The sequence below is a fragment of the Mustela nigripes genome, chromosome 1 (assembly GCF_022355385.1).
Source record: "Mustela nigripes isolate SB6536 chromosome 1, MUSNIG.SB6536, whole genome shotgun sequence".
In the NCBI taxonomy this organism is placed as follows: domain Eukaryota; kingdom Metazoa; phylum Chordata; class Mammalia; order Carnivora; family Mustelidae; genus Mustela; species Mustela nigripes.
In genome coordinates, this window is record NC_081557.1 from 183,687,283 (window position 1) to 183,714,161 (window position 26,879).

A 26,879-nucleotide genomic window follows, 5' to 3' on the forward strand; every position below is an offset into this window, starting at 1 on the left:
ATTTTATTTATTTATCAGAGAAAGAGGGAGATAGAGAGCATGAGTAGGGGGAAAGGGCAGAAGAAGAGGGAGAAGCAGGCTCCCCACTGAGCAGAGAGTCCAATGCTGGGCTCAATCCATGACCTAAGCCGAAAGCAGGTGGAAGCTTGGTTTTTAAAATTTTACTGAAAAAAACCCTTGTGTTTTAAACTTGGCGGCAGAGTTTAGGTAAGAAACTTAATTTCCAATAAGAAAAATCAGTTATTTTATTCTGCTGATTAAATCCTTCATTTGCTTCGGAAAAGATTTATTAGTGAGGTTAGAGCTCCTTCTAGTGGAAGTGATTTTATCTGCACCCATTCTTTTTTTAAAAGCAAAACTTTAAAGTATTTTTTACTCTTCTTATACACATTTGCAAGTATTTTCTATTCAGAGTTTAATAAATAGGAATGGTTTAAGTAAGTATAACTGGTTTCAGAGTTCTATAAACAGAAGTGAATTTAAGCATTTAAGGAGCTACAGTTTCCTAAATAGTCTGAATATATATTTGATTTGAAATTTCCTTCTTGTTCTGTTTTTCTCTCTCTCCTTTATATGAATATACAGTCAGTTTTCATTATTAGCAGTATGTTTTATAAAATTTCTGTGAACACTACATTAGCAAATACTGAACCGTTGCTCCTAGGGGTATGTATGTTTACACATACATGGAATATATGTTTATGTTTAATGTTACATGTTTATATTTAAATGCATTATTTAATGTGTATTATAAATAATATATTAATAACATTAATATATTTGGTGTATATTTAATATACAAAAATGTATATCTTATATACATTATAATCTTAAAACAACTCATTCTAATAGATTTTATCTTTTTTATTTTATAAAAGAGCAGCACTAGTTTAGAAGTGTTATGTGACTTGCCTGAGGCCACCTCACTAACAGATGTCAAAGTTGGGATTCAAATCTCTGGCTGGTACAGGAGCTGGGACTTTTTGCTGTACACTGCACTGCCTCCTGCTATCTCTACTCTCCACCCTCTAGTTATCTCTGAAAGAATTGAAATAAGAGTACTTTCTAGGTTTCAGCTAGGAAAGTGCTTAGTGACTTGAATTTTTTTTGCCTGTTCTGTGCATGTCTATGAATGACTAGGAAAGCTCTGCTGATACTGATTTTAGGGTTACAGATAAATTTTAGCAAGTAGGTGAATCTGGAAATAACGAGGTTGACTATATTGGTTTTGTTTTTGCTAATAAAGTGTTTGGAGAACAAGGCTTAGGTTTGGACTAGATGGGTCTGCTAATATACCTCTTTCTGAGCTAAACTATTACTTCTCCACTGATCTCTGGCAGAGCTCACAATTCTAGGCCTCCTGTGCTGGTATGGGCTACTTGCATGTGGGGAAGAAGGAAAAATGCTCATATTCTGAGAACTCTCCAAGAACATGTTTCTTTACAAGTGTAATGATTTTAGGATATACCTATTTGTACTCAAGCAGCCTTCTAGGAAGACAGTCGTTAGTAGGAGAAGGAGTTCTCATATTTCTCTTTCTGGAGAAAGGTATGTCCTTTCTCTGGAAGTAAATTCCATTATACCATTACTCTCCTTTTTTCTTATCTCTACCTTTTCAGGTAATATCCTATAAAGGACTTAATTTTCCTTGAAGTTAATTTATAAATTATAGAAAGGAAATAAGCTATTAATAAAAGCCTTTCTCCAAGCTATGCAGTTTCAGAAAGGGAATGATTAATTTAGGCCAGTGTTTTTCAAGTGCTTTTTGGCTATGACACATAATAAAAAATACACTTTATTGTGATTCAGTGTATGCATACATCCACAGATACAGGGCACATATGCACTCACATGTGTGTAGCTGTATACATGAGTATATAGATGTGTGTGTGTAAGATGTGTGTGTATAAGAAAGTAATGCTTTTCTAAGCGGTATTTTCCCTTTTCATGTGTGATGTACTTTGACATTTTGTATTCTATCAAAAAAAAATGCTGGATGGGATTGACTGAAATGATTTCATGATCCACTAATGGATAGCACTCTTAATTTTAAAGAACATTGATTTAAGTCATTAGGATACCAAATTGCAAGTGATATTTTCATGGCTATTAGAAGTATCTAAGAAGCATAAATTATTCCCAAATTGTATAAACGATTTCCAGTTTGTAAATTATTCTTTTGACTAGGTCTATAGTACAGCTGTGTACACATAATTTTATATTACATTTAGTCTCTGGTATGCTTAATTCTGATTTTTATTTCCTCCATCTTTTATAGTGACAAAAATGTGGACATTAATGAAGAACAGCTGGCTGGTTGTCTTCTGAGAAAGCTGGGTAAATAGTTTTTCAAATTGTAAAAAGCAAGGTAGCAGTAAATAAAGTAATGTGTCTTTGAGGTCTTGTATAAATCATACTTTTATTCAACATATTGTGGAGTGTTCTTCTCAATGAACTAATGCCCTTTTGGGACAGGAATTTTTTCTCCCCAATTAATTGATTGGCACTTAAGCAAATTTTTTCTCCCCAGTTAATTGATTGGCACTTAAGCATTGAAGAGAATATTTGACTTATCTATGGATAAAGTCAGTGGGAGAACTGATACTTTTAACCCTTGAGTTCTTCCTCTTTCCAGTGAGAAATGTTATCTTGGAGTATTAGTTAGGTGTGCCATTTTAGGTTCGTTATTATTGGATGTGGAATGCCAGTCTATTTGTTGATATAGTTGATAGAATCCTAGATATATTGAGTGTGGAGAATTTTAAAGAATTATCTTGTCCTTCTGTCTCCAGATAGTGCTCTATCAAATGGGAATTGTCTCCTTTTTATGGCAATTATTTTGTTAATACTCTTTGATTTAGTCTTTTCAGTCAGATAGTTTTGTTAACAGATGGAATAAGTTGCGTTTAAACATGAAGGGGATGAAAAGTTATGCTAACACATATATTTAAAAAATTATTTTCTAGATGGCAAGATTGTTTTACCAGGCAACTTTCTGTATTGTACATTCTACGGACGACCATGCAGACTGCAAGTGTTGCGAGTGAAAGGGACAGATGGCATGATATTGAGAAGGCCTCAGAATGACTCTGACACTGATGCCCAGGGAATGGCCTATGAACAGTCCAGCATAGAAACCAGTACCCTGGATGTATCCCTACAGCTAAGCCAGTTAGATCTGGAAGAGCCTCGGGACCCAACATCCAGCAGTACTCCCTGCAAATCAGCAGATGATAAAATGTTAGATAAAACTAGTGACATTTTGTCGGATGTTACACAGAATCCTGGGAACAGCAGCAGACTTGGACTAGGGGAAGTCACAGGACTTAAGTGTAGTTTTAATTCAGCCAGAGGAGAAAATGAGCAACTTGTCAATGAAGAGAGATTGCTAAAGTCAGCATGTGTGGGAACAAAGTGCAACACTGATATTTTTTATTTTATATCTTCAACAACAAGAGTCAATTTTGCAAAGATTCATGCAAATTCAAAAGTGCAAGAGGACCACTTCAAAGTAACTTACGGCATGATAGGAGGCTTAAGTAGTCAGCTGAAAGCGATTAGAGAGATGATCGAATTGCCTCTCAAACAGCCTGAACTTTTCAAGAGTTATGGTATGATTTCTTCAGTGTATTGCACCAGAAGTATTCAAACAAAAAGCAGTTGGCACATTCCACTTATGTAATAATTGCTCACCCTCTTTTCTTGGTTTTCTTTCCAAATGGTAGGTATGGTAGGAGGTGTGAGTTGCTTTGGGAGATGCCCTCAGTTAAGTGAGCCTTTTTCCGTGCTTGATCTCTTTAGGTTGTAATGTGAGTTAGTTGCAGCCTTGTCTCTTCTAATTGCATACTTCCACAGTTGTTTGTATTGGATCTAGAACAAGTATCTTGTCATTCTAGATCAGCTGTAATGACCAAAGAAGTAAACCAAACATTCAAATATGTTAGATAAAACTTCTCTGTTAGGAAATATAACTCTGTGAGGATTTCTTTGCATTGAAGCAAGTGGTTAAGGGAGTGATTGGCTTGAAGGAAACTCAGGGCTACTTCTTTATGGTAACTGCCCAGATGCTCTGCATGTATTTGGTGCCTACAATTTGGTGCTTCTTTTTCTGCCTTTTCATTTTTCATGAATCTTTATATATAAAAATATATGAAGCCTTTGACTGACATTTTGCTAGTAATGCTTATATAATATAGATGACCAGTTAGGTGAAAAGTAGGATTGATGGCTTTCTTTGGGTGGCCTTGTTCTTGTCTGAGCTTTGTGTTCTGATCATTGAGCTGTGCTGTGTGGGATGGGGCATAGCAATTATGTGGCTGTCCAGCCAGTTTTTCACTAGTGTTCCCAGCCTGGTTGGGTCTAGAGAGAGGAAGAGAGAGAGAAAGTCATTTCTTGAGATCAGTGTTTGGCTAGTTAGTACATTTTTGGAGGAAGGGGGCAGGGGCAGGAGGTCTGAATCTTACTTTAGTTTTGTGATACAAGGTAAATTTATATTTTATAACTCATATTTGCAGTCATATGATAACACAAGAAACCTAGTAATGCTGAATCCATTGTTCTCTTCTTTTTCTTCTAGGAATTCCCCCTCCTAGAGGAGTGTTACTCTATGGCCCTCCAGGTACTGGAAAGACAATGATTGCCAGGGCGATTGCTAATGAAGTCGGAGCCTATGTTTCTGTAATTAATGGTCCTGAAATTATAAGCAAGTAGGTGCATAATTTAATGGAATAAACAGTGTTATTAAATACTTCTTAAAGGTGATTTTAAAAAATAACTGCATAGCATTCTGTCTGGATATTTCATATGTGAAAATAATTTAAATTTGCTTTTGGTTGTGTATACAAATTAAGTTTGAAAAATAATTTTCAAAAGTAAGTTTAAGTACTCTGGAAGTATTTGAAAAGTTAGATGAGCTTTTATAGACGAAACTTTAAAAACATTAAGCATTGATTCTTAAATGCATTTTATTTGTTACAGATTCTATGGGGAGACAGAAGCAAGGTTACGTCAGATATTTGCTGAAGCCACTCTACGGTATTTACATGTGGATTTGTAATTAGTAATCTAACTAGTAACTATCTGTAATTAGTAGTCAAGGCTGTAGTAGAGTTACTAACAGAGTTACTAACTGAGTTATTGAATTACCTGAAGTAGGAGAATTAAGACACTGTTGTTTGGTAAATCATATGATTTTACTTCAGATATGCATTTCTGATGTTCTTTCTTTAGAGTGCCTATGGTACTTTAGGATATTCAGTTTATCTAATTACTTTAATAGATTGTATTATAGTATCTCTTTATGCTTTTTTCTTATAGTTTGCTTCAAGGGGACAAATCTTTTGCTTTTTTTTTTTTTTTTTTAAAGATTTTATTTATTTATTTGTAAGAGAGAGAGAGAGTGAGAGCGAGCACAGGCAGACAGTGGAAGGCAGAGTCAGAGGGAGAAGCAGGCTCCCTGCGGAGCAAGTAGCCCGATGTGGGACTCGATCCCAGGACGCTGGGATCATGACCTGAGCCGAAGGCAGCTGCTTAACCAACTGAGCCACCCAGGCGTCCCAAATCTTTTGCTCTTTAAAAACAATTTTTATTGATTATTCCTCAGTTTAGGCTACCATATTACATTACAGTGAGTATAAGAATGTGGCCTATAACTTGGTCTAATATATTATTCATAATAAGGCTATGTCTTTGCCTTTTTTGGCATTTAACTAGCAAAATTCTGCTCTCATCAAAAGAACTATTTTTTTAAAGATTTTATTTATTTATTTGCGATAGAGCAAGAGCAAGTGAGAGAGAGAGAGCAAGAGAACACAAGTGTAGGGGGAGGAAAAGGAGCAGAGGGAGAAGTAGGCTCTCCACTGAGCAGAGAGCCTGACACAAAGCTCAATCCCAGGAGGGATCATTATCTGAGCTGAAGACAGACTCTCAACTGACCAAACCACCCAGGCGCCCCCAAGGAACTTTGATTTTTAGTTGTTTTTTCCCAGAGATCGTGTATGAAATAAGGTAGTCCCTTATAAGGTTTGTAGTCCCAATATTGAAAATTTGAGAACCAGTGGTATACTGTATTGCATAGTGTGTTTTCATTGTTGTTTTGTTTCTGGCAGTTGAATCTCTCTTTCGTGAGAGAATGCACATCTTTTTATGGGAGAACTGATCACTTTGAAAGTTCTTTTTTTAATAGACCAAAAAAAAAAAAGAGAGAGAGAGCACCTTTGGAATTTCTGTACCTTGGACTTTACATCTGCTCCAGGGGACATTTCTGGCCTCAGATTCTGAATTGATGCAGTCATAACAATTTACTGGGCATTAGAGGGCAAGTTCTGTTTGGGCATAGACTTATCTCATGAGCCAATAGACTATTCTTAGTACTCTGCTTTTTATTGTTCAGATGTGCTAGAATGTGATGAATTAATAATTTGGGCTAGAATTAATGTAAGGTTTTTCAGTTTAACATCCTGTTGCATTTGTCTTTAATATTATTACCTGAGTCCTGAATTTGATACATTGGATTTCTTTTTTTTATATTAAGTTTTTATTTTAATTCCAGTATTATTTACGGTGTTGTATTAGTTGCAGGTGTACAACAATGGTTCAACAATTCTGTGTGTCACCCTGTGCTCCTCATGACAATTGCCCTCCTTAATCCCTGTCATCTATTTCACCCTTCCCTGTGGTAACCATCAGTTTGTTCTCTATACTTAAGAGTCTGACTTTTGGTTTCTCTCTCTCTCTCTCTTTTTTTCCCCTTTGCTCATTTGTTTTATTTCTTAAATCCAACAGAAAATCGTATGGTTTTTGTCTGTTACTTATTTCACTTAGGGTTATACTTTCTAGCTCCATCTATGTTACTGCAAATGGCAAGCTTTTATTCTTTTTGTGGTTGAATAATACTCCATTGTGTGTATATACTGTATCTCCTTTATTCACTTATCGGTTGGTGGACACTTGGGCTGCCTTCCTAATTTGGCTGTTGTAAATAATGCTGCTGTAAACATGGGGGGGGCACATATCCCTTTGAATTAGTGTTTTTGTGTTTTTTGGGTAAATATCCAGTATATGTTGTAGGGTAGTTTTATTTTTAACTTTCTGAGGAACTTTCTTAGTAGCTGCACCAGTTTGCATTCTGACCAACAGTGCGTGAGGGTTCCTCTTCCTCCACATTCTCAAATACACTTGTTTTATGTGTTTTTGATTTTAGCCATTCTGACAGCTGGGGGGTGATAGCTCATTGTAGTTTTGATTTGCATTTTCCTGTTAAGTGATGTTGGGCTTCTTTGCATGTTGCCTGTTAGTCATCTGTATATCTTCTTTGGAGAAATGTCTGTTCATGTTTCTGTCCATTCATTTGGATTGTTTGCTTTTTGGGTGTTGAGGTGTATCTGTTCTTTATACATTTTCGGTAGTAACTTTTACTGGATATGTCCTTTGCAAGTATCTTCTTCCATTAATTTTGTTTGTTTCCTTTGCTCTGCAGGAGCTTTTTATTTGATGTAGTCCCAATAGTTTATTTTTGCTTTTATTTCCCTTGCGTCAGGAAACATATCTAGAAAAATGTTTCTATGGCTTATGTCAGAGAAGTTACTCCCTGTGCTCTCATCTAGGATTTTTATAGTTTCAGGTCTCACATTTAGTTTTTTAATCCATTTTAGATTTTTTTTTTTAAAGATTTCATTTATTTATTTGACAGAGAGATACAGTTTACAAGTAGGCAGAGTGGCAGGCAGAGGGAGAGGGAGAAGCAGGCTCTCCACTGAGCAGAGAGCCCAATGTGGGGCTTGATCCCAGGATCCTGGGATCAGACCTGAGCCGAAGGCAGCCGTTTAACCGACTGAGCCACCCAGGCACCCCTAGATTTATTTTTGTATATGATTAATTTTCATTCTTTTGCATGTACATTTCAATTAAAAAATTAAACATATTCAGTTTCAACTGAAATGCAATAAATCAATTTTAAAAATCAGGTGTATTTTAAATAATTTATTTTACTTGTTTGTTTTTAGGCACCCATCAATTATTTTTATTGATGAGCTGGATGCACTTTTTCCTAAAAGAGAAGGGGCTCAGAATGAAGTGGAAAAGAGAGTGGTAGCATCGCTGTTAACATTGATGGATGGTATTGGTTCAGTAAGTATAGCACCAGTATCGACTCTGTGTAAGAAAGGGTTGGCTCCTAATAATATATGTATGTAGTAGCAAAAACTATTAAATATGTCTGAGTTTTGGGGTATTCTAGGGTAAGGAATAATATTAGCCATTAAAACTAAAGGAAAGACCCATAAAATAATTTTCTTCAGCAGATATCTTAGTAACTTCTAGGAGGATATACTGCCATGTTTTTCTAGTATATAAAATAATAATATGCATTGATGGATTTTTTTTTTTTTTTTTGGTAGTAATGGTATTAAAAACCTGAAGCAAAAATCAGTAAGGGTCAGATCAATAAGAAATTTTTTAAGTCTTATATACGCATGTAAAAATGGATTCTTTTAAGGCTTTAAGTTGGACAAGTCAAAGAAATGAGTGAGAATAATGGAAAATATGTTTGTATAACGTTTAAAAAGAATCTACCCATGTTACCAGATTCTCTGATAGGGATACACTCACATATTAATAAAAACTATGTGCTGATTATGAAAGGAAGATCCACAGGAGTATGACAGGAATGAAGAAAAATTCTCTCAGACCCCTGACAGCCATTTGCCAGAATACATTTCTTATTCTGGATTGTAAATAACTCTATTTTTAGAGTCATGTTAGAACCAAAAGAAATTTTAGAACTCATGTGGTCCCAAACCCTTTTTTTGCACATCAAATGACTGGACAGTTGACACTTTCTGATTTTTACTATCTATTGGTAGAAACTAAACATGGGAAAATAATGTGAAGGTTGGGTTTTAAGTCTCCATTATTTGTTAACATGTGTTACCGTTTTTTAAAAATTATTTATTTTAGAGAGCATGCACAAGTGCTCATGAGCACATGTGCACAGGCAGGGGGAGGGGTAGGGGGAGAGGGAGAGAGAACAATGTTAAGTAGACTGCCCACCGAGCATGGAGCCCAATGTAGGGCTCAGATCCACAACGCATGAGATCATGACCTGAGCCACAGTCAAGAGTTGGCCACTCAACTGACTGAGCCACCCAGGTGCCCCAACATGTGTTACAATTTTAAGTGTAACAGAAGACTTGATACCTGAGGGAGGCTGGATGACCACTTGGTTCTCAGTCTTGGTGCAACTATTTGGTGTGATAATGTCCCAGGTTTGGTTCTCAGCCCTTAAAAATTGGAGACTTCAGTGATGCTAGTATGTTGGAGGTGGCAGGGCTCTGAGGACTGCACCTCCGTAACAACACTAACAACAGACATATGTAAATTGGGATGCCAGTTTGTCCATTTACAATAAGATGTAGAATCATTAAGCCAATCACATATCTTTGTTTATGGATGACTCTTTCCACTTTGAAAGCAAATATGTATGGAGAGCTATATCATAATTAGAAGAGTTCTGGTGAGTATGAGATCAGATGGAAGGCTTTATTTTGGAGGCTATTAATTGCTGCCTCTTTCTCTGCTGCCGGGATAGGTCTGCGGTGTACTGGTGGTTTTGCCTGTGGGCAGGACTGGAAGCATGTGACATGGATGTTAGTATGAAAATGCTTAAGGGCCATTGATTCTAAATTCATAACTTACAGATTTTTGTAATCCATGCATTTTCTGTTAGCACAGCCAATATAAGTGAATAGGTTTGAGTTTCCTTATTTTGAATTACGTGTCAGTTAAGTTTGTGCCTGTGAGATTATACATGGGTCATCAGAATAAAATGTCAGATAACTTTCACAGATGGCTGATCATTATCATAGTTCTTTATAACTTGTTCCAAATGTCATTCCTATGTGAAAAATCCATATGTATTCAAGGACGGCTAATGCTCAGGTGTTGGTTCCATCGTCGTCTATATTTCTAGAAATTTAAACATTTATCAGAATAAAAAAAGTACAGTCCACATGTTTATAATATTTTTTAAAACAACTGTGTAATAGAGCCTTGTTCTATTTGAATAATATGCAGGTCATAGTCTTTGCCTTCAAGTAGGGGAAAAGGCCAACTTAAAGTAAAACAACTATATGGTAGGATATTATGAAAATGGTGATGTTTAGATACCAAAAACGGGAGAGACATCACTTACAGTTGGAAAGGTATGTAGTGAAAAACTTTCTAGGTGAGGGAGTATTTAGGCTGAACTTAGACAAATGGGGGATGAGTAATTAAAGTGTGAAGGATAAGACTTAACAGCCTGGACACTTACAGTCTTGTTTATGTAGCCAGTGCCTATATACATATTGCTTTTAGATGAATGTGTAATTTATTCTCATTTTATTTTGTAAGGAAGGAAGTGAAGGACAAGTGTTGGTCCTTGGGGCCACAAATCGCCCTCATGCCTTAGATGCTGCACTTCGAAGACCTGGACGATTTGATAAAGAGATTGAAATTGGAGTTCCTAATGCTGCAGATCGTCTAGATATTCTCCAGAAACTGCTTCAAAGGGTACCACATTTGCTCACTGAATCTGAACTGTTACAGCTGGCAAATGGTGCTCATGGGTACGTTGGAGCAGACTTGAAAGCCTTGTGTAATGAAGCAGGTGAGAGTGCTTTGCTACTGTGAGTCTGTATTGATGGGCTTCATAAATCTGGTTCATTTGCATACTTATTTCTTAATAGAAATAGCTGATATTTTTCCTAATCATAAGATATGTATTTATTGAAAACTAGATGATTCAGAAAACTGTAAAAAAAATAAAAATCTCTCATACCTCCCGAAGGTAACCACTATAATAGCACACCTACTTTCACACTTTTCCTAAGTACACACAGACACACACATACACATGTATCATCAGATGCATTTATGGCAGTATCGACGATGACTATTTATTGATACTGTGCTGTGGAAATTAGGGAGAAGAGCCTACAGGTGGATCAGAATTTCGTTAAAGGAGCAGCTTTGTATTTTTTGAAGTGCTGAAAAAGTACTTAGCAAAATCTAAGAATTCTATGCTGCAGAGTATGTGATGGTGATGTTTAAGTCTGAAAGTGTATAAGGGCTGTGAGTTGACTCTTTGACTTTAAGAACGTCACTATGGCATAAACAGTCTTTGCTATGGAAGCCCTTAGGATCTTTTAACATTTTTGTGATTTTTCAGAGTAATTTTAACCGTGAAAAATGTTGTGCCCATGAAAAATCAGGGCAGTTTCTATAAGCTATTGAAATATTTCATCAGGTAAATAAGTTTTTACTGAAAAAAAAATCTGATTGTTGTTTTTGTTTTTGTTTGTTTGTTTTTTGGTCCTAAGAGAATGTGTTTATTTTCTGGTAACCTGTAAAGGCTGGTGGGCATATACCTCAAAGCATACCTGGTTTGCCAGTAATCCTAGGTTCCTTAAATTTATTCCCTTGGGGATATATTTCTAGGCCCTATTATACTTCAGAAGAAATTTTTTTCAGTTGTTGTGTTCTGTTGTTTCAGTTTGTGACCTATCTAGCATTTTCAAAAGGTTAAGTTTTAAGAAAAGTTTAGCCCCGTTAGGTAATGGAAGAAATGGAATTTTTGAGTTGGAGCTTTAGTTATTTTAGAGATTTAGTATAGAAATATGGTACCTTCTTCCAAATTATGGATTCATAGTTAATATAGTAGGCTTTAAAAACCCTTCCTTTAGTCCTTTCATCTTTCTAGTCTGGCTCAATATATGCAGAGAAGAGAATTTAGAACAAAAAACAGGTTGGGAAGGAAAACCTGGAAGGGATATTTAGGGTTCTTCTTTTTTTTTTCTTTCCTTTTTTTTAAAGATCTTATTTATTTATTTGAGAGAGAAAGAGAGCACGGTGGGGGTTGGGGAGGGCCAGAGGGAGAAGCAGACTCCCCATGCTGAGCAGGGAACCTGACATGGCACTCCATCCTGGGACTCCAGGATCATGACCTGAGCCGAAGGCAGTCGCTTAACCAACTGAACCACCCAGGCACCTGATCTTTAGGGTTCTTTGAATATCTTACTCTTGGTGGAGAAAATCAATTTTGTTTTATTCTTTTTGACCATTATCACAGTTTCCATGTTAGAGGTTTCACAGATGGAGGAAACCATAGGTTATGTAGATTACAAGGCCAAAAAAAATTTTTGGTGCATTTTGGCCTAGGATTCATTCTTTAGTATCTTTTATAAGATATTTTTCTTAATTTCTCATATATTTCATGCACTCTGGAAGGCTCTGGGATTCTTACTGTTCAGAAACATACAGTCTAATGAAGGAAAGAGATTTGTGAATAACTACTTACACAGTGAAATATGTACTCATAAAACTATGGAGAATGCAGTGACTTTCTCTATGGGGAAAGGAAATGCTATGGTTATTCAGAAATAGCCATATCTAAGAAGAAGCTTAAAAAAAGCTCTACATGCAGAATGAGGGGGGTGAGAATGTGGGAAAGGGTAAACATTTTTTCTACTGATCCTCACACCAACCCTGTGATATAAGTATCAGATAGACTCGAGAGAGGTCTCACAGCTGGTAGGAGGCAGAGCTAGGATTTAAACTTAAGTTCATTTTATTCCAATCTATGCTCTGCATCAGAATTAAATACTAAAAGAAATTTTTGTCAAAGTGGTGGAAGGCTTTTTTGATTTAATTTTTTATTTCAAAGGTAAGTATGTCCATAAATTTTGTCCTAAGACATTAAGGGGAAATGTGATAATGTAAATTTACATACCAGATGTAAATAAACCATCTACTTTCATGGGCACTGTAGTACCCCCAAGATCTTTAGGAGCATAACAAGAAAAGTTGAGAGATTCTACCCTTTACTCTCTTCTATTACTTGAAAAAGTTGTGAAAGGATCAGAAGGAAGGATGGAGATGGGCCTCCACCCTGAAGATAGATAGATAGATAGATAGATGAATGGGTAGGTAGGTATTTGGGGTATACTTGGCAAATACAAGTAGCAAATAAATATTAATAGTAATATCAGATTATCAATATTGAACTGATCTTTTTTCCTCTAGTCTAGCAATGAATTGGTTTATGAGAACATAGTTTTTAAAAAGGTTAGCATTATAATTAAAGTGTCCAGTAAGGAAAGTATGTGGTTTTGTGTATACTGTCTTAAATACTTACATATGTTGTGTTATGTAGCATCATTCCATATATATAGCAGAATACAGTTTAAGAACAGTGCACTAGAATTTTTTGCAAGGCATTTTTCTAAAGAAGTAGAGAATGCAGTAGAAAATGGAAAAGTGGAGTTGGACAGACCCGCTTTTAAAATCAGGCTTGTGATCCTTGGACATGTTCTTTGCCTTATCTGGGCCCTAGTTTTCTCTATGGGTAGATTTAGGTGGTTTTTGCAGATGATATGTAAGTGCCCTTGTAAGTATGACATTCCCTAGATATAAGGGAGGATGAGAAAGAAAGGGGGAGATTTAAAAAAAGGATAGGAAGGATTAGAAAAAGGAAAGAGGAAAACAAATACCCAAGTTATTTACTAAATGTGACCTGGCCTCATCAGCTACCTTCTTCATACACCTGGCCTTCCTGCCCTTTATTTTGTTCTCTTTTGTACCTGTTTTTCTGAATAACTTAAGTGACTAGTCAGGGCTTTCTCCCACAGCGTTCTTAGAGATAATGCCACAAAGCAGACTCATGTTAATTGTGAAATAAATTGCATTTTCTCATTGAAACAAATTTATAATTTCTGCCTATAGACTTGACATGAGTAAATTATAAATTTGGCAATAGTGCAACTCAAAAGGAAAGATAAACCAACTCTAAAACTCAATAAGCATTAAAAATAGTAGAATTATATTTCAGACACCCAGACATACCTGGGTGTCTCAGTTCGTTAAGCAACTGCCTTTAGCTCATGTCATGATCCCAGGGTCCTGGGATCGAGCCCCAAGTCGGGCTTCCTACTCTGGGTAGGGGGAGGGGTCTGCTTCTCCCTCTCCCTCTGCTGCTCTGCCTGCTCGTGCTCTCTCTTGTTCTCTCTGACAAATAAATGTTAAAAAAAAAAAAGAATTACATTCCAAATTCTATAGAATAGGCACAAGTGTATCCTACATATTGAACACACAGAGATATCTCCATATATTATGATGGGTGTATTGAGCATAGGAAGAATAAACTCAGCTCTGTGGTAAATTTGAACTAATCTCCTAGGTATAAATAAAAAGAATTGAGCACTTAATATTGCATCCTACTTAAATTTATAGGGGCAATTAGAAAATAATTGGAATGCGTCTCTGTCTTTTAAAATGACCACTTAGGGAAGTTTGAATTGTTGCCAGTTGTTGTTTTAAGCATGTTAAGTTTTCTTGGGTAAGTAGAAGCAGTTGCAATCATTACATTGACCTTAGAATTATACACAAAGTTAGAATCACTGTTTTTTAAAAAAGAATCATGGTAATATCTTAATATTTGGAAGTAGCAGTAATAACTTCTGGCACGTAGTAAGTGCTCAATAAATATTTGATCTGAGAAATACATGTGAAAGCTGGGAGACATAATCAGACTAATTACTACCCCACGGCCCCTACAGATCAATAAAAATGTTTATTAACCTGAAAGTTGAATCAGTTTTGTTTTTAAACCCCTAGTGAGATTCATCTCTCTCTCTCTCCTCTGTTGCCTTCACAAGTCCCTGTCTGTGTTGAGGAAACAACTCCAAGTGGTTCTTGCTACCTTTATAGGTAGCAGTAAATAAGGTATTAGTGTTTTGTGATGCCTAAATCACTGCTGCTATTTTTCTTTTTTTTTGAACATTCCAGTCCATTTTTAGCTTTCCACTGACAAGATTTCTCAGCCATGGCTCTGACTGTAGACTTTGTATTTTGTTTAAAACCAGTGCTTTTCAGGAGGTGTTTTCAGTGTTAACCAGTTGTGCTGTGTTTACAGCTTGAGAATGTCCACTGGCATATCTGGGAAGGAAGGCACTTTAACTTCCAGATTTGTGAGGACAGTGAGGTAGTCTAGCTCCAGGAGATATATTTCTGAGTATACAAATCAATTCTGTCTCTATTATTTATTCTTCTCCATGAAATCCACATTCATTTCATATGTTCTCAATTCAGGGTGGATCATTTTGAGAAGAGGTTCTCAGACTTTATCATGTATCAGAATCACCTGCAGAACTCAGTAAAACAGATTGCTGGGTGAGCTCCACCTCCCAGAGTTGCTGATTCAGTCTTGGCCGCTGCTTGTGAATCCTGACAAGTTCCCAGCTGATGCTATTGTTTTGGGTACCACACTTTGAGAGCCACTAACTTAGGACATTGGTTCTTAAATGTCATACATCAGGTTCTCCTGGGAAGCTACACGCACATTCCCTCTTCATATTAATTAAGGGAAGTAGGGAACTGGAGCCAGTATTTATGTTTCCCAGCTGATTTTGAAGCAGCCAGTCTTGCAGTTGCCTGTGAGCAAATTTTCTAAATTACTGGTTTAGGCCAGTAGTTCTCCAGTTTAAACCTAAGAAGTACTTGTAGAGCTTGTTAAAACACAATTCTGGGCCCCATCCTACTGGTTCGTTAAGTCCAGGTGGGACCCAAGGATTCGCGTTTCTATCATGTTATGGGAGATACCAGTGCTTTAGGTGCAGGGGCTATATTTGGAGAAGCAGTGATCTTGGCCCACAAACCCTAATTTTTGGAGACTCTGTAACGGATTTAAATAACTGGATAAATTTAGAGACTGTAAATCTCTGCCATCCTCTGATGGTGTTGAGTTTTTCCCAGAGTTTTTATGTGACAGTAATGTACTATTCTGAACTATAGTCATTCAACTCTCCTAGGAAAGTAAGTGTTTAGGTTTGTCTTGGAGGTACATTACCGTATAATGGTTCTGAATAAAACTTAAAAATAATTCTGAAAGATAGGAAAGCCACAATTAAGGAAACAATTGAGAATTAACAAGCATACAGATAAAAATATAGACATATGTTTTTCCTAGAACATTTGCTTGCTTAAGATTTGTGGACCTGTGTGTTCTTTGAGTTTTTTGTGCATTGACTGTCTGATGGTTTTCCTTCTTCCTGGACTGCCCTCTAGTCAGAGCAACCTTGCCCTTTTTAACAAAGGGTGGGACACAGATGTCTAATAATAGCATACATTGAAGTGATTCAGAATTTCATATAACCTAAGTGGATTATGTTTCCCATTTTTTTGTAATCTAATGGTTGTTTGTGGGATACTAATACAAAAGATCAAAGTCCCTATCGAATATATTTGTTTGTGCATGCTTTTTCAGAGTCTAGAAGGCTTACAATCTATTCCATAGTTTGTGAGAGTCATACTACACTTGTAGTACAATTGTGCTTATCTCAATTTTTCTAATCTTTTATTCCAATGTTACTAAATATTTTCTGTATCTTTTAACTTGTTTCCATATGAATGTGAAAATTGGAAATACTACAATACTGTTACTTTCAACACTTGGGTCTTTTATCTGAGCAGATATAATGTTTAATGTTGAGAGTTGGGTGTGAAAGTTATTTTCAAATGTTATTTTTTTTAATCATTAATTTTTGAGCTAGAGTGTGGTGTGATATGTTGTGACTTGTCCAAAAGCCTAATGTTTTGTAGCTCACCTTTTTAAGCAAAGAGCAGCTGCATTTTGAAATGTTTTATCTCAAGTGGACAAGTTGTTTACAAGCTCAACTCAGACACATCCTGACATTTAATAACTGTATTTGTATTCTTCCTGGGATTTAGTCTGCCTTTCTAATTAATTAGTTGCATAGCCTTTTATTAATTCCTTCAAAATTTATAATGTTTTAAATTAACAGGATAGATAAGCATACCACACTTTTTTGGAAAACATGAAATGTTAATTATGTAGCAGAGACATGAGTTATATAAACTCTGCTGAATGTTAGAAGATGCTTAGCAACAATGTTTTCCAAATATAGGGATTTATTATAAACTTATCCTTCTAAGGCTGCCTGTGCCATTTCAGGAGAGTGAATATAAATAGAACTTGATTTCTTTAAGAAGTGGACTCACTCAGTCATTTTGTTTACAGTGAAAGGAAGTACTTGCTTCACATTCTAAGAATTTATCTTTAGCATCCTTGTTGATTACACATCATTTCAGCATGTTCATACCAAATATTTGGGCATTGATAAGATAGCATCACATACAGGAAAAATTAAAAGTCTTATTTAAACAATGATTTTGTCATTATTACTGTTAAGTGGGGCTGGTCACAATACTGAGTCTAATTACTATAACATAACTTTTTTTCAGGTGGAAAATTTGATCTGTCTTATACCAGAATTCTGAGTTATTTTTATCTTTTATTCCCCTCTCCCACCCTTCACTAGCTTATTTTAACAGGAATTTATGGAAGATCTACTATGTACGAAGTATGCAACAGTCCAGCTCTTATGAAAGGATTTTTCTAAAATTTTCCACCATTTTTTGAATTCTGCTAATGTTTTCTAAGTTAGAATTAAAATATTGATTCTGCAAAAATGCAGTATTTTTAAGTGAAGTTCAGGGAAGTGATGGTGTTTTGTGGAAAGCTTATGATGAGCTATGAGCTGTAGATTCAAATGCTACACTACTCATTTAATTTCTAGAATTCTGTTTCCTCACCCGCTAACCAGGGATACCATATTTTTTTAAGAGTTCTTACGACGTTTAAAAATGTAATATGGCTGCAGTAGTCATGATTTATACAGAATCTCATATTGTCACTTTCTCTCTTTTAAAAAAAAATTCATATTTTGTGTGTATTTGTTTATTCCTCTGGTGGATGCTTATTTGAATTTTGGCAGTACTGGTATTTTATGAAGTATTCTTGGTTATCCTAGTACAGGAGGTGTTAGGGAAGCTGTCAGGGTCCTTTACCTTGCTGGAGAAGTAATTTTTCCTGAATTTGTATCAGTAAAAGTCTGCAACAAATGCAAACTGTAGATAATTTGATAGTACTTGTTTTGGGGTGCTCCTCCCTGACAGATTTTCTTGCTGAACTTGGAAGCTCTCATGTCATACATAGGCAGGGTCATGGTCTCTTCCCTCTCCCCATCCCTATGTGAGTCTGCTGCAGGCCTGCAGTAGAGCAACAAAATTAAATCAGTGTGTCATGATCATCACTCTAAGTAATGCATTTTGTAACGGATCATATCTTTATTCATTATTGTAGCTTGGTAAATAAGCAGTAATTATGCAGTGTAAAATCTCATGAAACAATGAATTTTCTCCTCTGTTTTGTAATTATGAAATGTAGTGATAGTTTTATTTATGATGTTATGAATGACACTGCATAAATACTGATTATTTTTTATAAGAGGTATAATTTTTTTTTTTTTGTCAGTGAATTGGGTATCTTAATATTACTTTTGCTCATCATTTGAAATGAGTGGAGCCGAATGGTTTGTTTCAGAAAAACAGGTGATAGTTTTGATTCTGTTTAAGCTCTCGGTAATGGATTTACTTCACTAGTGGAAACTTTTCCGAGTTGCCTTGCCAAGACTATAAAAGTAGGAAACTTGAGGAAAGGTTTTCTTCCTAATTAAAGCAATCACAGAAATAAAAAAAATCAGTCTGTCTAAGTAAGTTATTTCTAAGAGCTATTTTTTATTTTTTTAAAATTCTTTATCAGATCCTGTCAGTTTCATTTTCAAAATTTATTCAGAATTTGAGCTTTAAAAAAAAATTTTAACTGTTTCCATGCTCTTGTCTGGACTGTGGTGTTACTTGCTTCCTGCCCAGTCTGTCTTCCATGCCCCACCCTTTCTTATCCTTACATTGTCTGAAGTTCAGAACTTTGAACTGCAGACTTTGGAGATGAGGAGAGTTTTGGTTAGAGATAGGAACTTGGGAGTGGTCAACAGTTAGGTTGTGACTGAAGCCATTGAAATGAATGAAATCACTTAGCGTGAGTGAAATTCAGACATTTATTCATTTATTGAGCCAGAGACTGCTCTGGGTGCTGGGGCTGCCTCAGTGAACAAGAAAGACTTGGACCCTGTCTTAGAGCTCAGAGTGCCCAGGCAAGTACTGCAGAGTAACAGGTAATCATGGTACCTGTGTGTGTTTTAGGTGTTTGTGAGTGATCAGGGAGGTTTTAGAATGCTGGTAAGGAGAGTAGAGGGGTCCTGGGGAATACCACCATTCAGTGGTTGACTTGTTAGAAAAGATCTGGTATAGGAGACTGGGGAGTGGCCAGGAGTTGGGAAAAGAACTGAAAGAAAGTGGTGACTCAAATGGGAGAAGATTGCAGAGAGGAAGCAATTAGACTTAATTTTGTGTTAGTTACCACTAATCCAATGTGTTAGCCATTGCTTGAAGTGCCTTATACATATTAATGCATTTTTTACTCACCACAACCCTTATAAGGTTATTTTCATTCTATAGGTGAGGAAACTTAGGTCGGAGAGGTTAAGGAATTTTCCTAACCTCACATAGAGAATAAGTAGTGGAGCTAGGATCAACAATATTAGAGACCACAGTGATATCGATTGCTTAGTTTCTTACCTGGGAAATGGGGGCCTTGTAAGAGAGTAGTTCTAGTGGGGTCCTGTGGCTAGCTGCTAGACTGTGATAAATTGAAGGGTGATTAAAAGTGGAGAAACAGAAATAGTGCTTGTGAATTACTTTTTCAGTTTAGAGTTTTGTACCTTCCATAAAAGAGTCCTGAATATAGTTGGCCTCCCCTCTGCCTTTGCCACATCTGTGCCCCCTTTTCCTCCTCATCTCAGGTTATATTCCATCATTATTTTTCTGGTTCCTCTTCTCCGACCTGGGCCTTGCTCTAGTCCACCAAGCCATAAATCTTCAGCCTGTCTTGGCTTAAGAATTGTGCTGTAGTCCACTATCTCTCTCTCTTTTTTTTTTTTTTTTTTTTTTTAACCCAACAGGTTATAACGTTGATAAGCCAATTAAGTAAATAATTTGATATTAAAAATTTAACTGAACACAGTATTTTTAGGAAAGTTTGTTAAACCTGGGACTGGTGAAGTGAATTAATCTTGATGTTTTAGAACTAGAAGACTCTCTCAGAAATCATTACTACATTTCCTTGGCCCAGCGTTCAGGTCTTAAGACCAGTATTCCTTCTTTAGTCCCATTACTTTTTTTTTTTAAGATTTTTTTTTTTTTTTTGACAGAGCTCACAAGTAGGCAGAGAGGCAGGCAGAGAGAGAGGAAGGGGGGGCAGGCTTTCTGCCGAGCAGAATGCGGGGCTGGATCCCAGGACCCTGGGATCATGACCTTTGCCTAAGGCAGAGGCTTTAACCCACTGAGCCACCCAGGCACCCTGTCTAGTCCCATTACTTTTAAAAGCAACTTTGAAAGTAATAGTGGCTTCAGAATAGACCTGGCTTCTGTTATCAGCTTATGTTACACCAATCACTTTAAGTGTAAATAAAACAAGAGCCACAATACCCTCTTTGAGGGTATTTATTTGATTTCTATTAACGCAGTGAGAAATGGAACTCTCTCAGTGATATATCAAGTAATACTTATCACCTTTTCTGTACTTAATATTGAGTTGAGGGAGAGTAAAGATTCCAGATAAAATAGAAATTTTCTATAGTTTGGATATTTTGAAGAAAATGTATTTTGAAAAAGATTTAGATTTATTATAGTTGCTTTCAGTCTTCATGTGCCTGAGGAAATTTTACGCTTAACTTTTATAATTTAAATCTGACATCCAGATGCCATGTTTCACGTTACTTTGTCATATAACTAAATGTCTGTAGGGTAGGTAATATTCTAAAAAGCATTATTATTTCTGTGATCAGTCTAAGTTCATTGTTAGTTTCCAGTGAAGGAACTTAATTGCAGTCTCAAAAATAATTTTATTTAGTAAGCACTGTGTATAAAATTGTTGGATTCCATATGTGTAGGGCAAGATGATGTTTGTTGATTGAATTTGGAGCAGATGGTTTTAAAGAACATGAATTTAGAGTAATTGCTCTTATCCGGATGTGATTATCTCTGGATAGTGATGCAGAGCTTGAGGGGGAACATGTTTTAGACTGGAAAGAATGTGTTGGCATTAGGCTTGCCTGAGGCATTTTGACTTTTCTTCATTGTGTCTTGTTTTCCATTCTCAAACTTTTAAGAGCATTGGAAAATAAAATAATTAAAACAAAATGACAAATTTATTATTTAATTAACTACACCTGTTTTTTGGTCTCAAAGTTGTGTTTTTTAAGAACATAGATGTACTGCTTCTGTTTTTGTGAAAAAGAAATGTCATAGATTGCTTGCCCTAAGCTATATTCGCTGATGGTGTACATGTGTCCAATTGCTCCTTTAGTTAATTGTGTTCTACTGGTTCATAAAAATACATGTATTTTAAAAAATTTAATTTCTTGTCATAGATTCTAGTATGGCCTCATTAGGAATGGTTGATGTCCAGTCATTTAAGCTTAGCATCATAGAATTTTAAAGCTGAAAAAATAATTTGGATAAAGTATATTTTATTTTTTCCATTTAGTAAGTGAGATAACATATGACCTAGAAGCTAAGTTTTATGTAAAGTGACACTCACGCTAGTGGCAGACCTATGACCACAGAGAATTGGTTGCATTAATATGATAGCTCTAGAGATGTTTAAGTTTTGCAACCTCAGATATACATTTAACATTTAATTCATGTAAATTCTGTTTCAACTTGTACATTATTTTCAAAAAGCATTTGTGTAAAATACAGTAAGTAGCTCTATATAGAGTTAGAGTCATGGAACATTAGATTGCGAAAGAATTGGAAGGCCTATGGCAGGAATTTCATGGATCTCTTAAGTTTTTATAGCTTTTGCAAATTTATTATTTTCCACATTTTTTTTTTCCATTTCTGACAGTACGGCATGTTGTCTTAAATATCTGCAAACAAATTAATAAAGATGGATTTAGGTTTATTTAAACCACTTTTTTTATATTTCTAGGTGTGAATTATTTTAAGGTCAGAGATTTTGTCTTTTATTGTTCTACAGGGCCTTATAATCTCTAAAGTTATGCTCATTCTTGTCCCTGGGTTTCGTGTATAGTATTCCCTCTGCCTTGAATACTCTGTAGCCTCTGTGACCTCAATTCTTACGTTAACAGTTTAACATCAGCTCATTTTCAGGTCTGCGTATTGAGGTAATGAGGTTGGACCCACATTTTAGTCTCTCTTCATTTGTGAAATAGAAGAATATACTAAATGATTTCTCTGAATGTTGTCTATGTCTGAACTGTTACTAATCCCACAAAACTGGGTTAGATATCCCTGATGTGTTTTTGTACCTCTTTGTTCTTTCCACTCATACTGCTCCACACAGTTTATAATAGTTGTTATTATGTGTCTTCTCTATTAGACTGTTAGACTATGAGAGGCTTATCTGCTTGTTGCTCTTGTGAACTCTTACATGAAAGAGCTCAATATATTTGTTGAATAAATTATGCTTAGGAGGTAGTTGGTGAATGAATATTTTGAATGAGCGACTAGATTAATTAAAATTGAAGAAGAGTGCCTGTGAAGGGGTAACTTGTGGTTGATGGATGTATATTTTCTGTGAATATATGATATAATAAGTAAATTCATGATATAATATTTTAATAGTTGCCTTATTTTAATATGAACTGTAACTGAATTGGCAAGTAAGTAATGCAGGTATGGCATAGTGTTAGATGGAAATCAGCTTGGCTGCTTGGGTTTCTCTCTCCTTGTATTCCCCCACACTCACTTTCTGTCTCTATCTGTCTCTCTTTCTCAAATAAATAAATCTTCAAAAAAAATTAGCTTGGTAGGCTACCCCCACACCAAACTGGATTTCGATTAGAATTTTTAAGTCTCTTGATCAATTTGGGGAGAATTAGAAAGTTGACATCTTTGCAGTCCATGAATATGGTAGATCCCCTCACTTATTTTAGGTCTTCAATTTCTCTCAAAGTTTTTTGTGAAGAAGCCTTGCATGATGTTCATTATATTTATTCTTAGGTATGTAGGGTTTTTTGAATATGGTTATAAGTGGCATCTTTTAAAATTTTACTTCATAGGGGCATCTGGGTGGCTCAGTCATTAAATGTCTGCCTTCAGCTTGGGTCATGATCCCAGGGTCCTGGGATCGAGCCCTGCTTCAGGCTCCCTGCTCGGCAGGAAGCTTTCTTTTCTTCCTCTCCCACTCCCCCTGCTTGTGTTCCCTCTCTTGCTCTGTCTCTCTCTCTCAAATAAATAAATAAAATCTTTAAGAAAAGGAAAAAAAGAAAAATTTACCTCATAGTTCTGTTTTGTTCTTTCACTGTTACCTAGGGAAAGTAAATTTTTGTGTATTGACTTTGTGTCTGCCTGTCTTGCTAAATTCACTTATTAGTCTTAATAGTGTATATGTAGATTCTTTGAGTTTTCTATGTATATAATTATGTTATAGCTTTACATGTGTTCAGTCTACTGATAATGAGTTTTATTTTATCCCTCTTAATCTCTATGCTTATTATTTATTTATTTATTTATTTATTTTTTAAAGATTTTATTTATTTACTTGAGAGAGAGACAGTGAAAGAGAGCATGAACGAGGAGAAGGTCAGAGAGAGAAGCAGACTCCCCATGGAGCTGGGAGTCCGATGCGGGACTCGATCCTGGGACTCCAGGATCATGACCTGAGCCGAAGGCAGTCGTCCAACCAACTGAGCCACGCAGGCGTCCCACTTATTTATTTTTTAAAAGATCTTATTTATTTATTTGAGAGAGACACAGCAAGAGAGGAAACATAAGCCGGGGGGGTGGGGCGTGGGAGTGGGAGAGGGAGAAGCAGGCTTCCCGCCAAGTAGGGAGTCTGATGCAGGGCTCCATCTCAGCACCCTAGGATCATAGCCTGAGCCGAAGGCAGACGCTTAACGACTAAACTACCCAGGCACCCCTATTTCTTTTTGTGCCTTATTGCACTGGCTAAGATTTTTAATATCATCTTTAGTGTAAGTAATAAATTATTCTTATCTCATTCCTGATCCTAGGGAGAAAGTTTCTAATATTTTGTAGTTAAGAAATATATTCACTCTCTGTTTTTTGTAGCTACTCTAGTAAAGAATTTCCATCTAGTCCTGTTTGGTTTTTGTAACTAACTGTTGATTTTTTTACCTGTGTCTTTTGAGATAATCATATTGTTATTTTCTAATAACGTGGAGAATGATGTTCATTGATTTTTTTCACATGTGAAAACAACTTCATATTCTTGGAACATAATCATTTTGTCCTGATGTATAATCCTTTATTTATGTTTTTATGGATATTTTGTTTGGGATATTTGCATGTATGTTCATGAGAGAGTTTCACTTACAATTTTGTTTACTTGTAATGTACTCTTAAGATTTGAGGAACATGGCTATGCTGGCCTTATGAGTCAACTTGGGAATTGTTCTGGCTTTTATTTTTCTCTGGAAGAGTTTTTATAAGCTTAGTGTTCTAGTCATCCTTAAATACTTCATAATATTTTCCAATGAAGCCATTTGTGTTTGGAATTTTGTCTGTGAGAAAAGTTTTAATTACAGAATAAATTTATTTAATAGCTTTTGGAATGTTCAGTTACGTACTCTTTTGTTTGTAGTTCTGATAAGCTTTTTTCTCCTAGAAATTTCTTCATTTCATGTAAATTTTCAAATTATTTGCTCAAGGTTATTCCAGGTATTCTGTTACTGGCTTTTCAATATCTGTAGGTTCTGTAGTGATGTCTTATTTTTCATTCTTAATATTGATAATGTGTCTTTTCTCACACTGGTGAAACCATGTCCTGATTCATCTGGCCAAAGGTTTATATGTTTTATTAGCCTTTTCAGGGAATACAACTTTGGCTTTAATTTATAATTTTTTTAATACAATTTTAAAAAATACAATTTTTTAAAATTGTATGTTTGTTTTCTATTTCATTAACTTCTTCATTGTTTCCCTCCTGCTATTTTTCTCTTTTGGTATATTTTATTGTTCATTTTATAGGATGAGTATCTCATTGACTGTCAGCCCTTTTTCTTTTCTAATATGTGCATTATGCCTGGCACTGTGTTTTTAGTACAGCTTTAACAGCACATCACAAATTCTCATGTTATATTTTCATTTTTATTCTAGTTTTTAAAAATTATAATGTTTTATTGGATTTTTTCTTTGACCCATGAATTATTTGGAAATTAATTAATTTCCAAATGTTTAATGTATTTTTTGGTGTCTTTTTGTTACTGATTTTGATATTAATTGTTACTGTGGTCCCAGAACATATACTTTGATTTCTCTACTTAAAATATACAGACAGTTATTTTGTGTCTCAGCATACGTCAGTTTTGGTATATCTTCCAGATACACTTGAGAGCACTGATATTTTATTATTTTAGATTTTTTTAAAAATATATGCCAATTAGGATAAATGGGCTAATTTTGTTTTTATACCTTCTGTAGATATGTATATTTATGTATTTATAAATGTATATGGGAAATATGTTAAAATCTGTAAGTTGAGTTGCTCATTTGTCTATTTTTCTTTTCAGTTCTACTTAATTTTGCTTTTTATGTCATGAGACTTTTGTTACTAGGCATGTATTAATATAGAATTTTATATAGTCTTGGTAGATTGACCCTTTTATTATCCTGAAATGTTTAGTAATACCTCTTGCTTAAAGTCTATTTGATAGTCTATATAGGAGCACTGTTTTATTTTTGTTTATGTTTGCATGGTAGTTTTTTCTCTATTTTTTTTTCAAGATTTTATTTATTTATTTGAGAGACAGAGAGAGAATGAGCATGAGCAGGGGAGAGAGGCAGAGTCCCCACTGAACCTGGAGCCTGATGTAGGGCCTGATTCCAGAACCCTTGGACCATGACCTGAGCTAAAGGCAGCCCGTTAACCAACTGAGCCACCCAGACACTGCCCTTCTCTATTCTTTTACTTTCAATCTTTCCATCTTTGTATTTTTAGAATACATCTTTTATAAATGGCACAAATTTGGGTTTTATTTGTTTATTTTGGGACAGGGTATTTTTTAATCCATCTGTGCTGTCAGTCTTAATTCACATACATAATACATTTAAATTTGGGTGATATCTTAAATACTTAGATTTAATCTGCCTTCTTTCAGTTTGTCCCACCTTTTCTATGCTCCCCCCTCTTTGTTTTCTTGCCTTCTCTTGCAATAGGCAGGTATTTTTATTATTTTATCTCCCTCCTGTTATCTTTTTCATTACACATTTTAACTTGTTTTTCAGTGGTTATCCTACATATCATATTATGTCTCCTTGGCTTATTAGAGATTAATGCAAGAATAGTACAAAAACTTTGGGAATACTTCGATTCTCTTTATTCCCAAACATTGTTGTTTTATACAGTTGTCATTCATTTATATTTGTCTATATATATGGGGTCTCTATGACCATGCCTAAGTTTGATGCTTCACCAGGAGGAGTCACAAAACTTAGCATGTAGTTATATTGACTGCTGTGATTCATTATAATGCAAAGGATACATGGTAGAGTCAACAAAGGGAAAAGGCACATGGGGCAAAGTGTGGAGGAAACCTGGTACAGATTTCTAAGAGTTCTCTCCCAGTGGCGTCATATAGGACATGTTTAATTCCTCCAGCAATGAGTTGAGACAACACGTATGAAATGTTGTCTACATGGATAATTCATTAGAGACCCAGTGCCTCCGGATCCACACAATGAATCAATTTTCCTATTATTCAGTTACCAACTACTAAATATTCTATGCTTTCTTCACTGATTTATGATAGATTATCAGAGGTTTATTGTGTATTAAATTTATATACATATGGATCTGTCTCTGAACCCTGTGTCCTGTTGTGGTCTCTTTGGTTTTATGACTTTTACATGCTATTTTTAATAGTACTAATTACAATATA

At 35.5% G+C, this 26,879-nt stretch overlaps 1 protein-coding gene across 1 annotated transcript in view; it reads left to right on the forward strand.

Moving 5' to 3' along the window:
* AFG2A (AFG2 AAA ATPase homolog A) overlaps positions 1-26,879 on the forward strand; it is a 327,091-nt gene that overhangs the window by 4,241 nt on the left and 295,971 nt on the right. The window contains exons 2-7 of the mRNA XM_059417577.1: positions 2,279-2,337; positions 2,967-3,611; positions 4,577-4,706; positions 4,978-5,034; positions 8,004-8,127; positions 10,390-10,645. Of these exons, the coding sequence (XP_059273560.1) occupies positions 2,279-2,337; positions 2,967-3,611; positions 4,577-4,706; positions 4,978-5,034; positions 8,004-8,127; positions 10,390-10,645 (1,271 nt within the window). The remainder of the gene's footprint in view (positions 1-2,278; positions 2,338-2,966; positions 3,612-4,576; positions 4,707-4,977; positions 5,035-8,003; positions 8,128-10,389; positions 10,646-26,879) is intronic.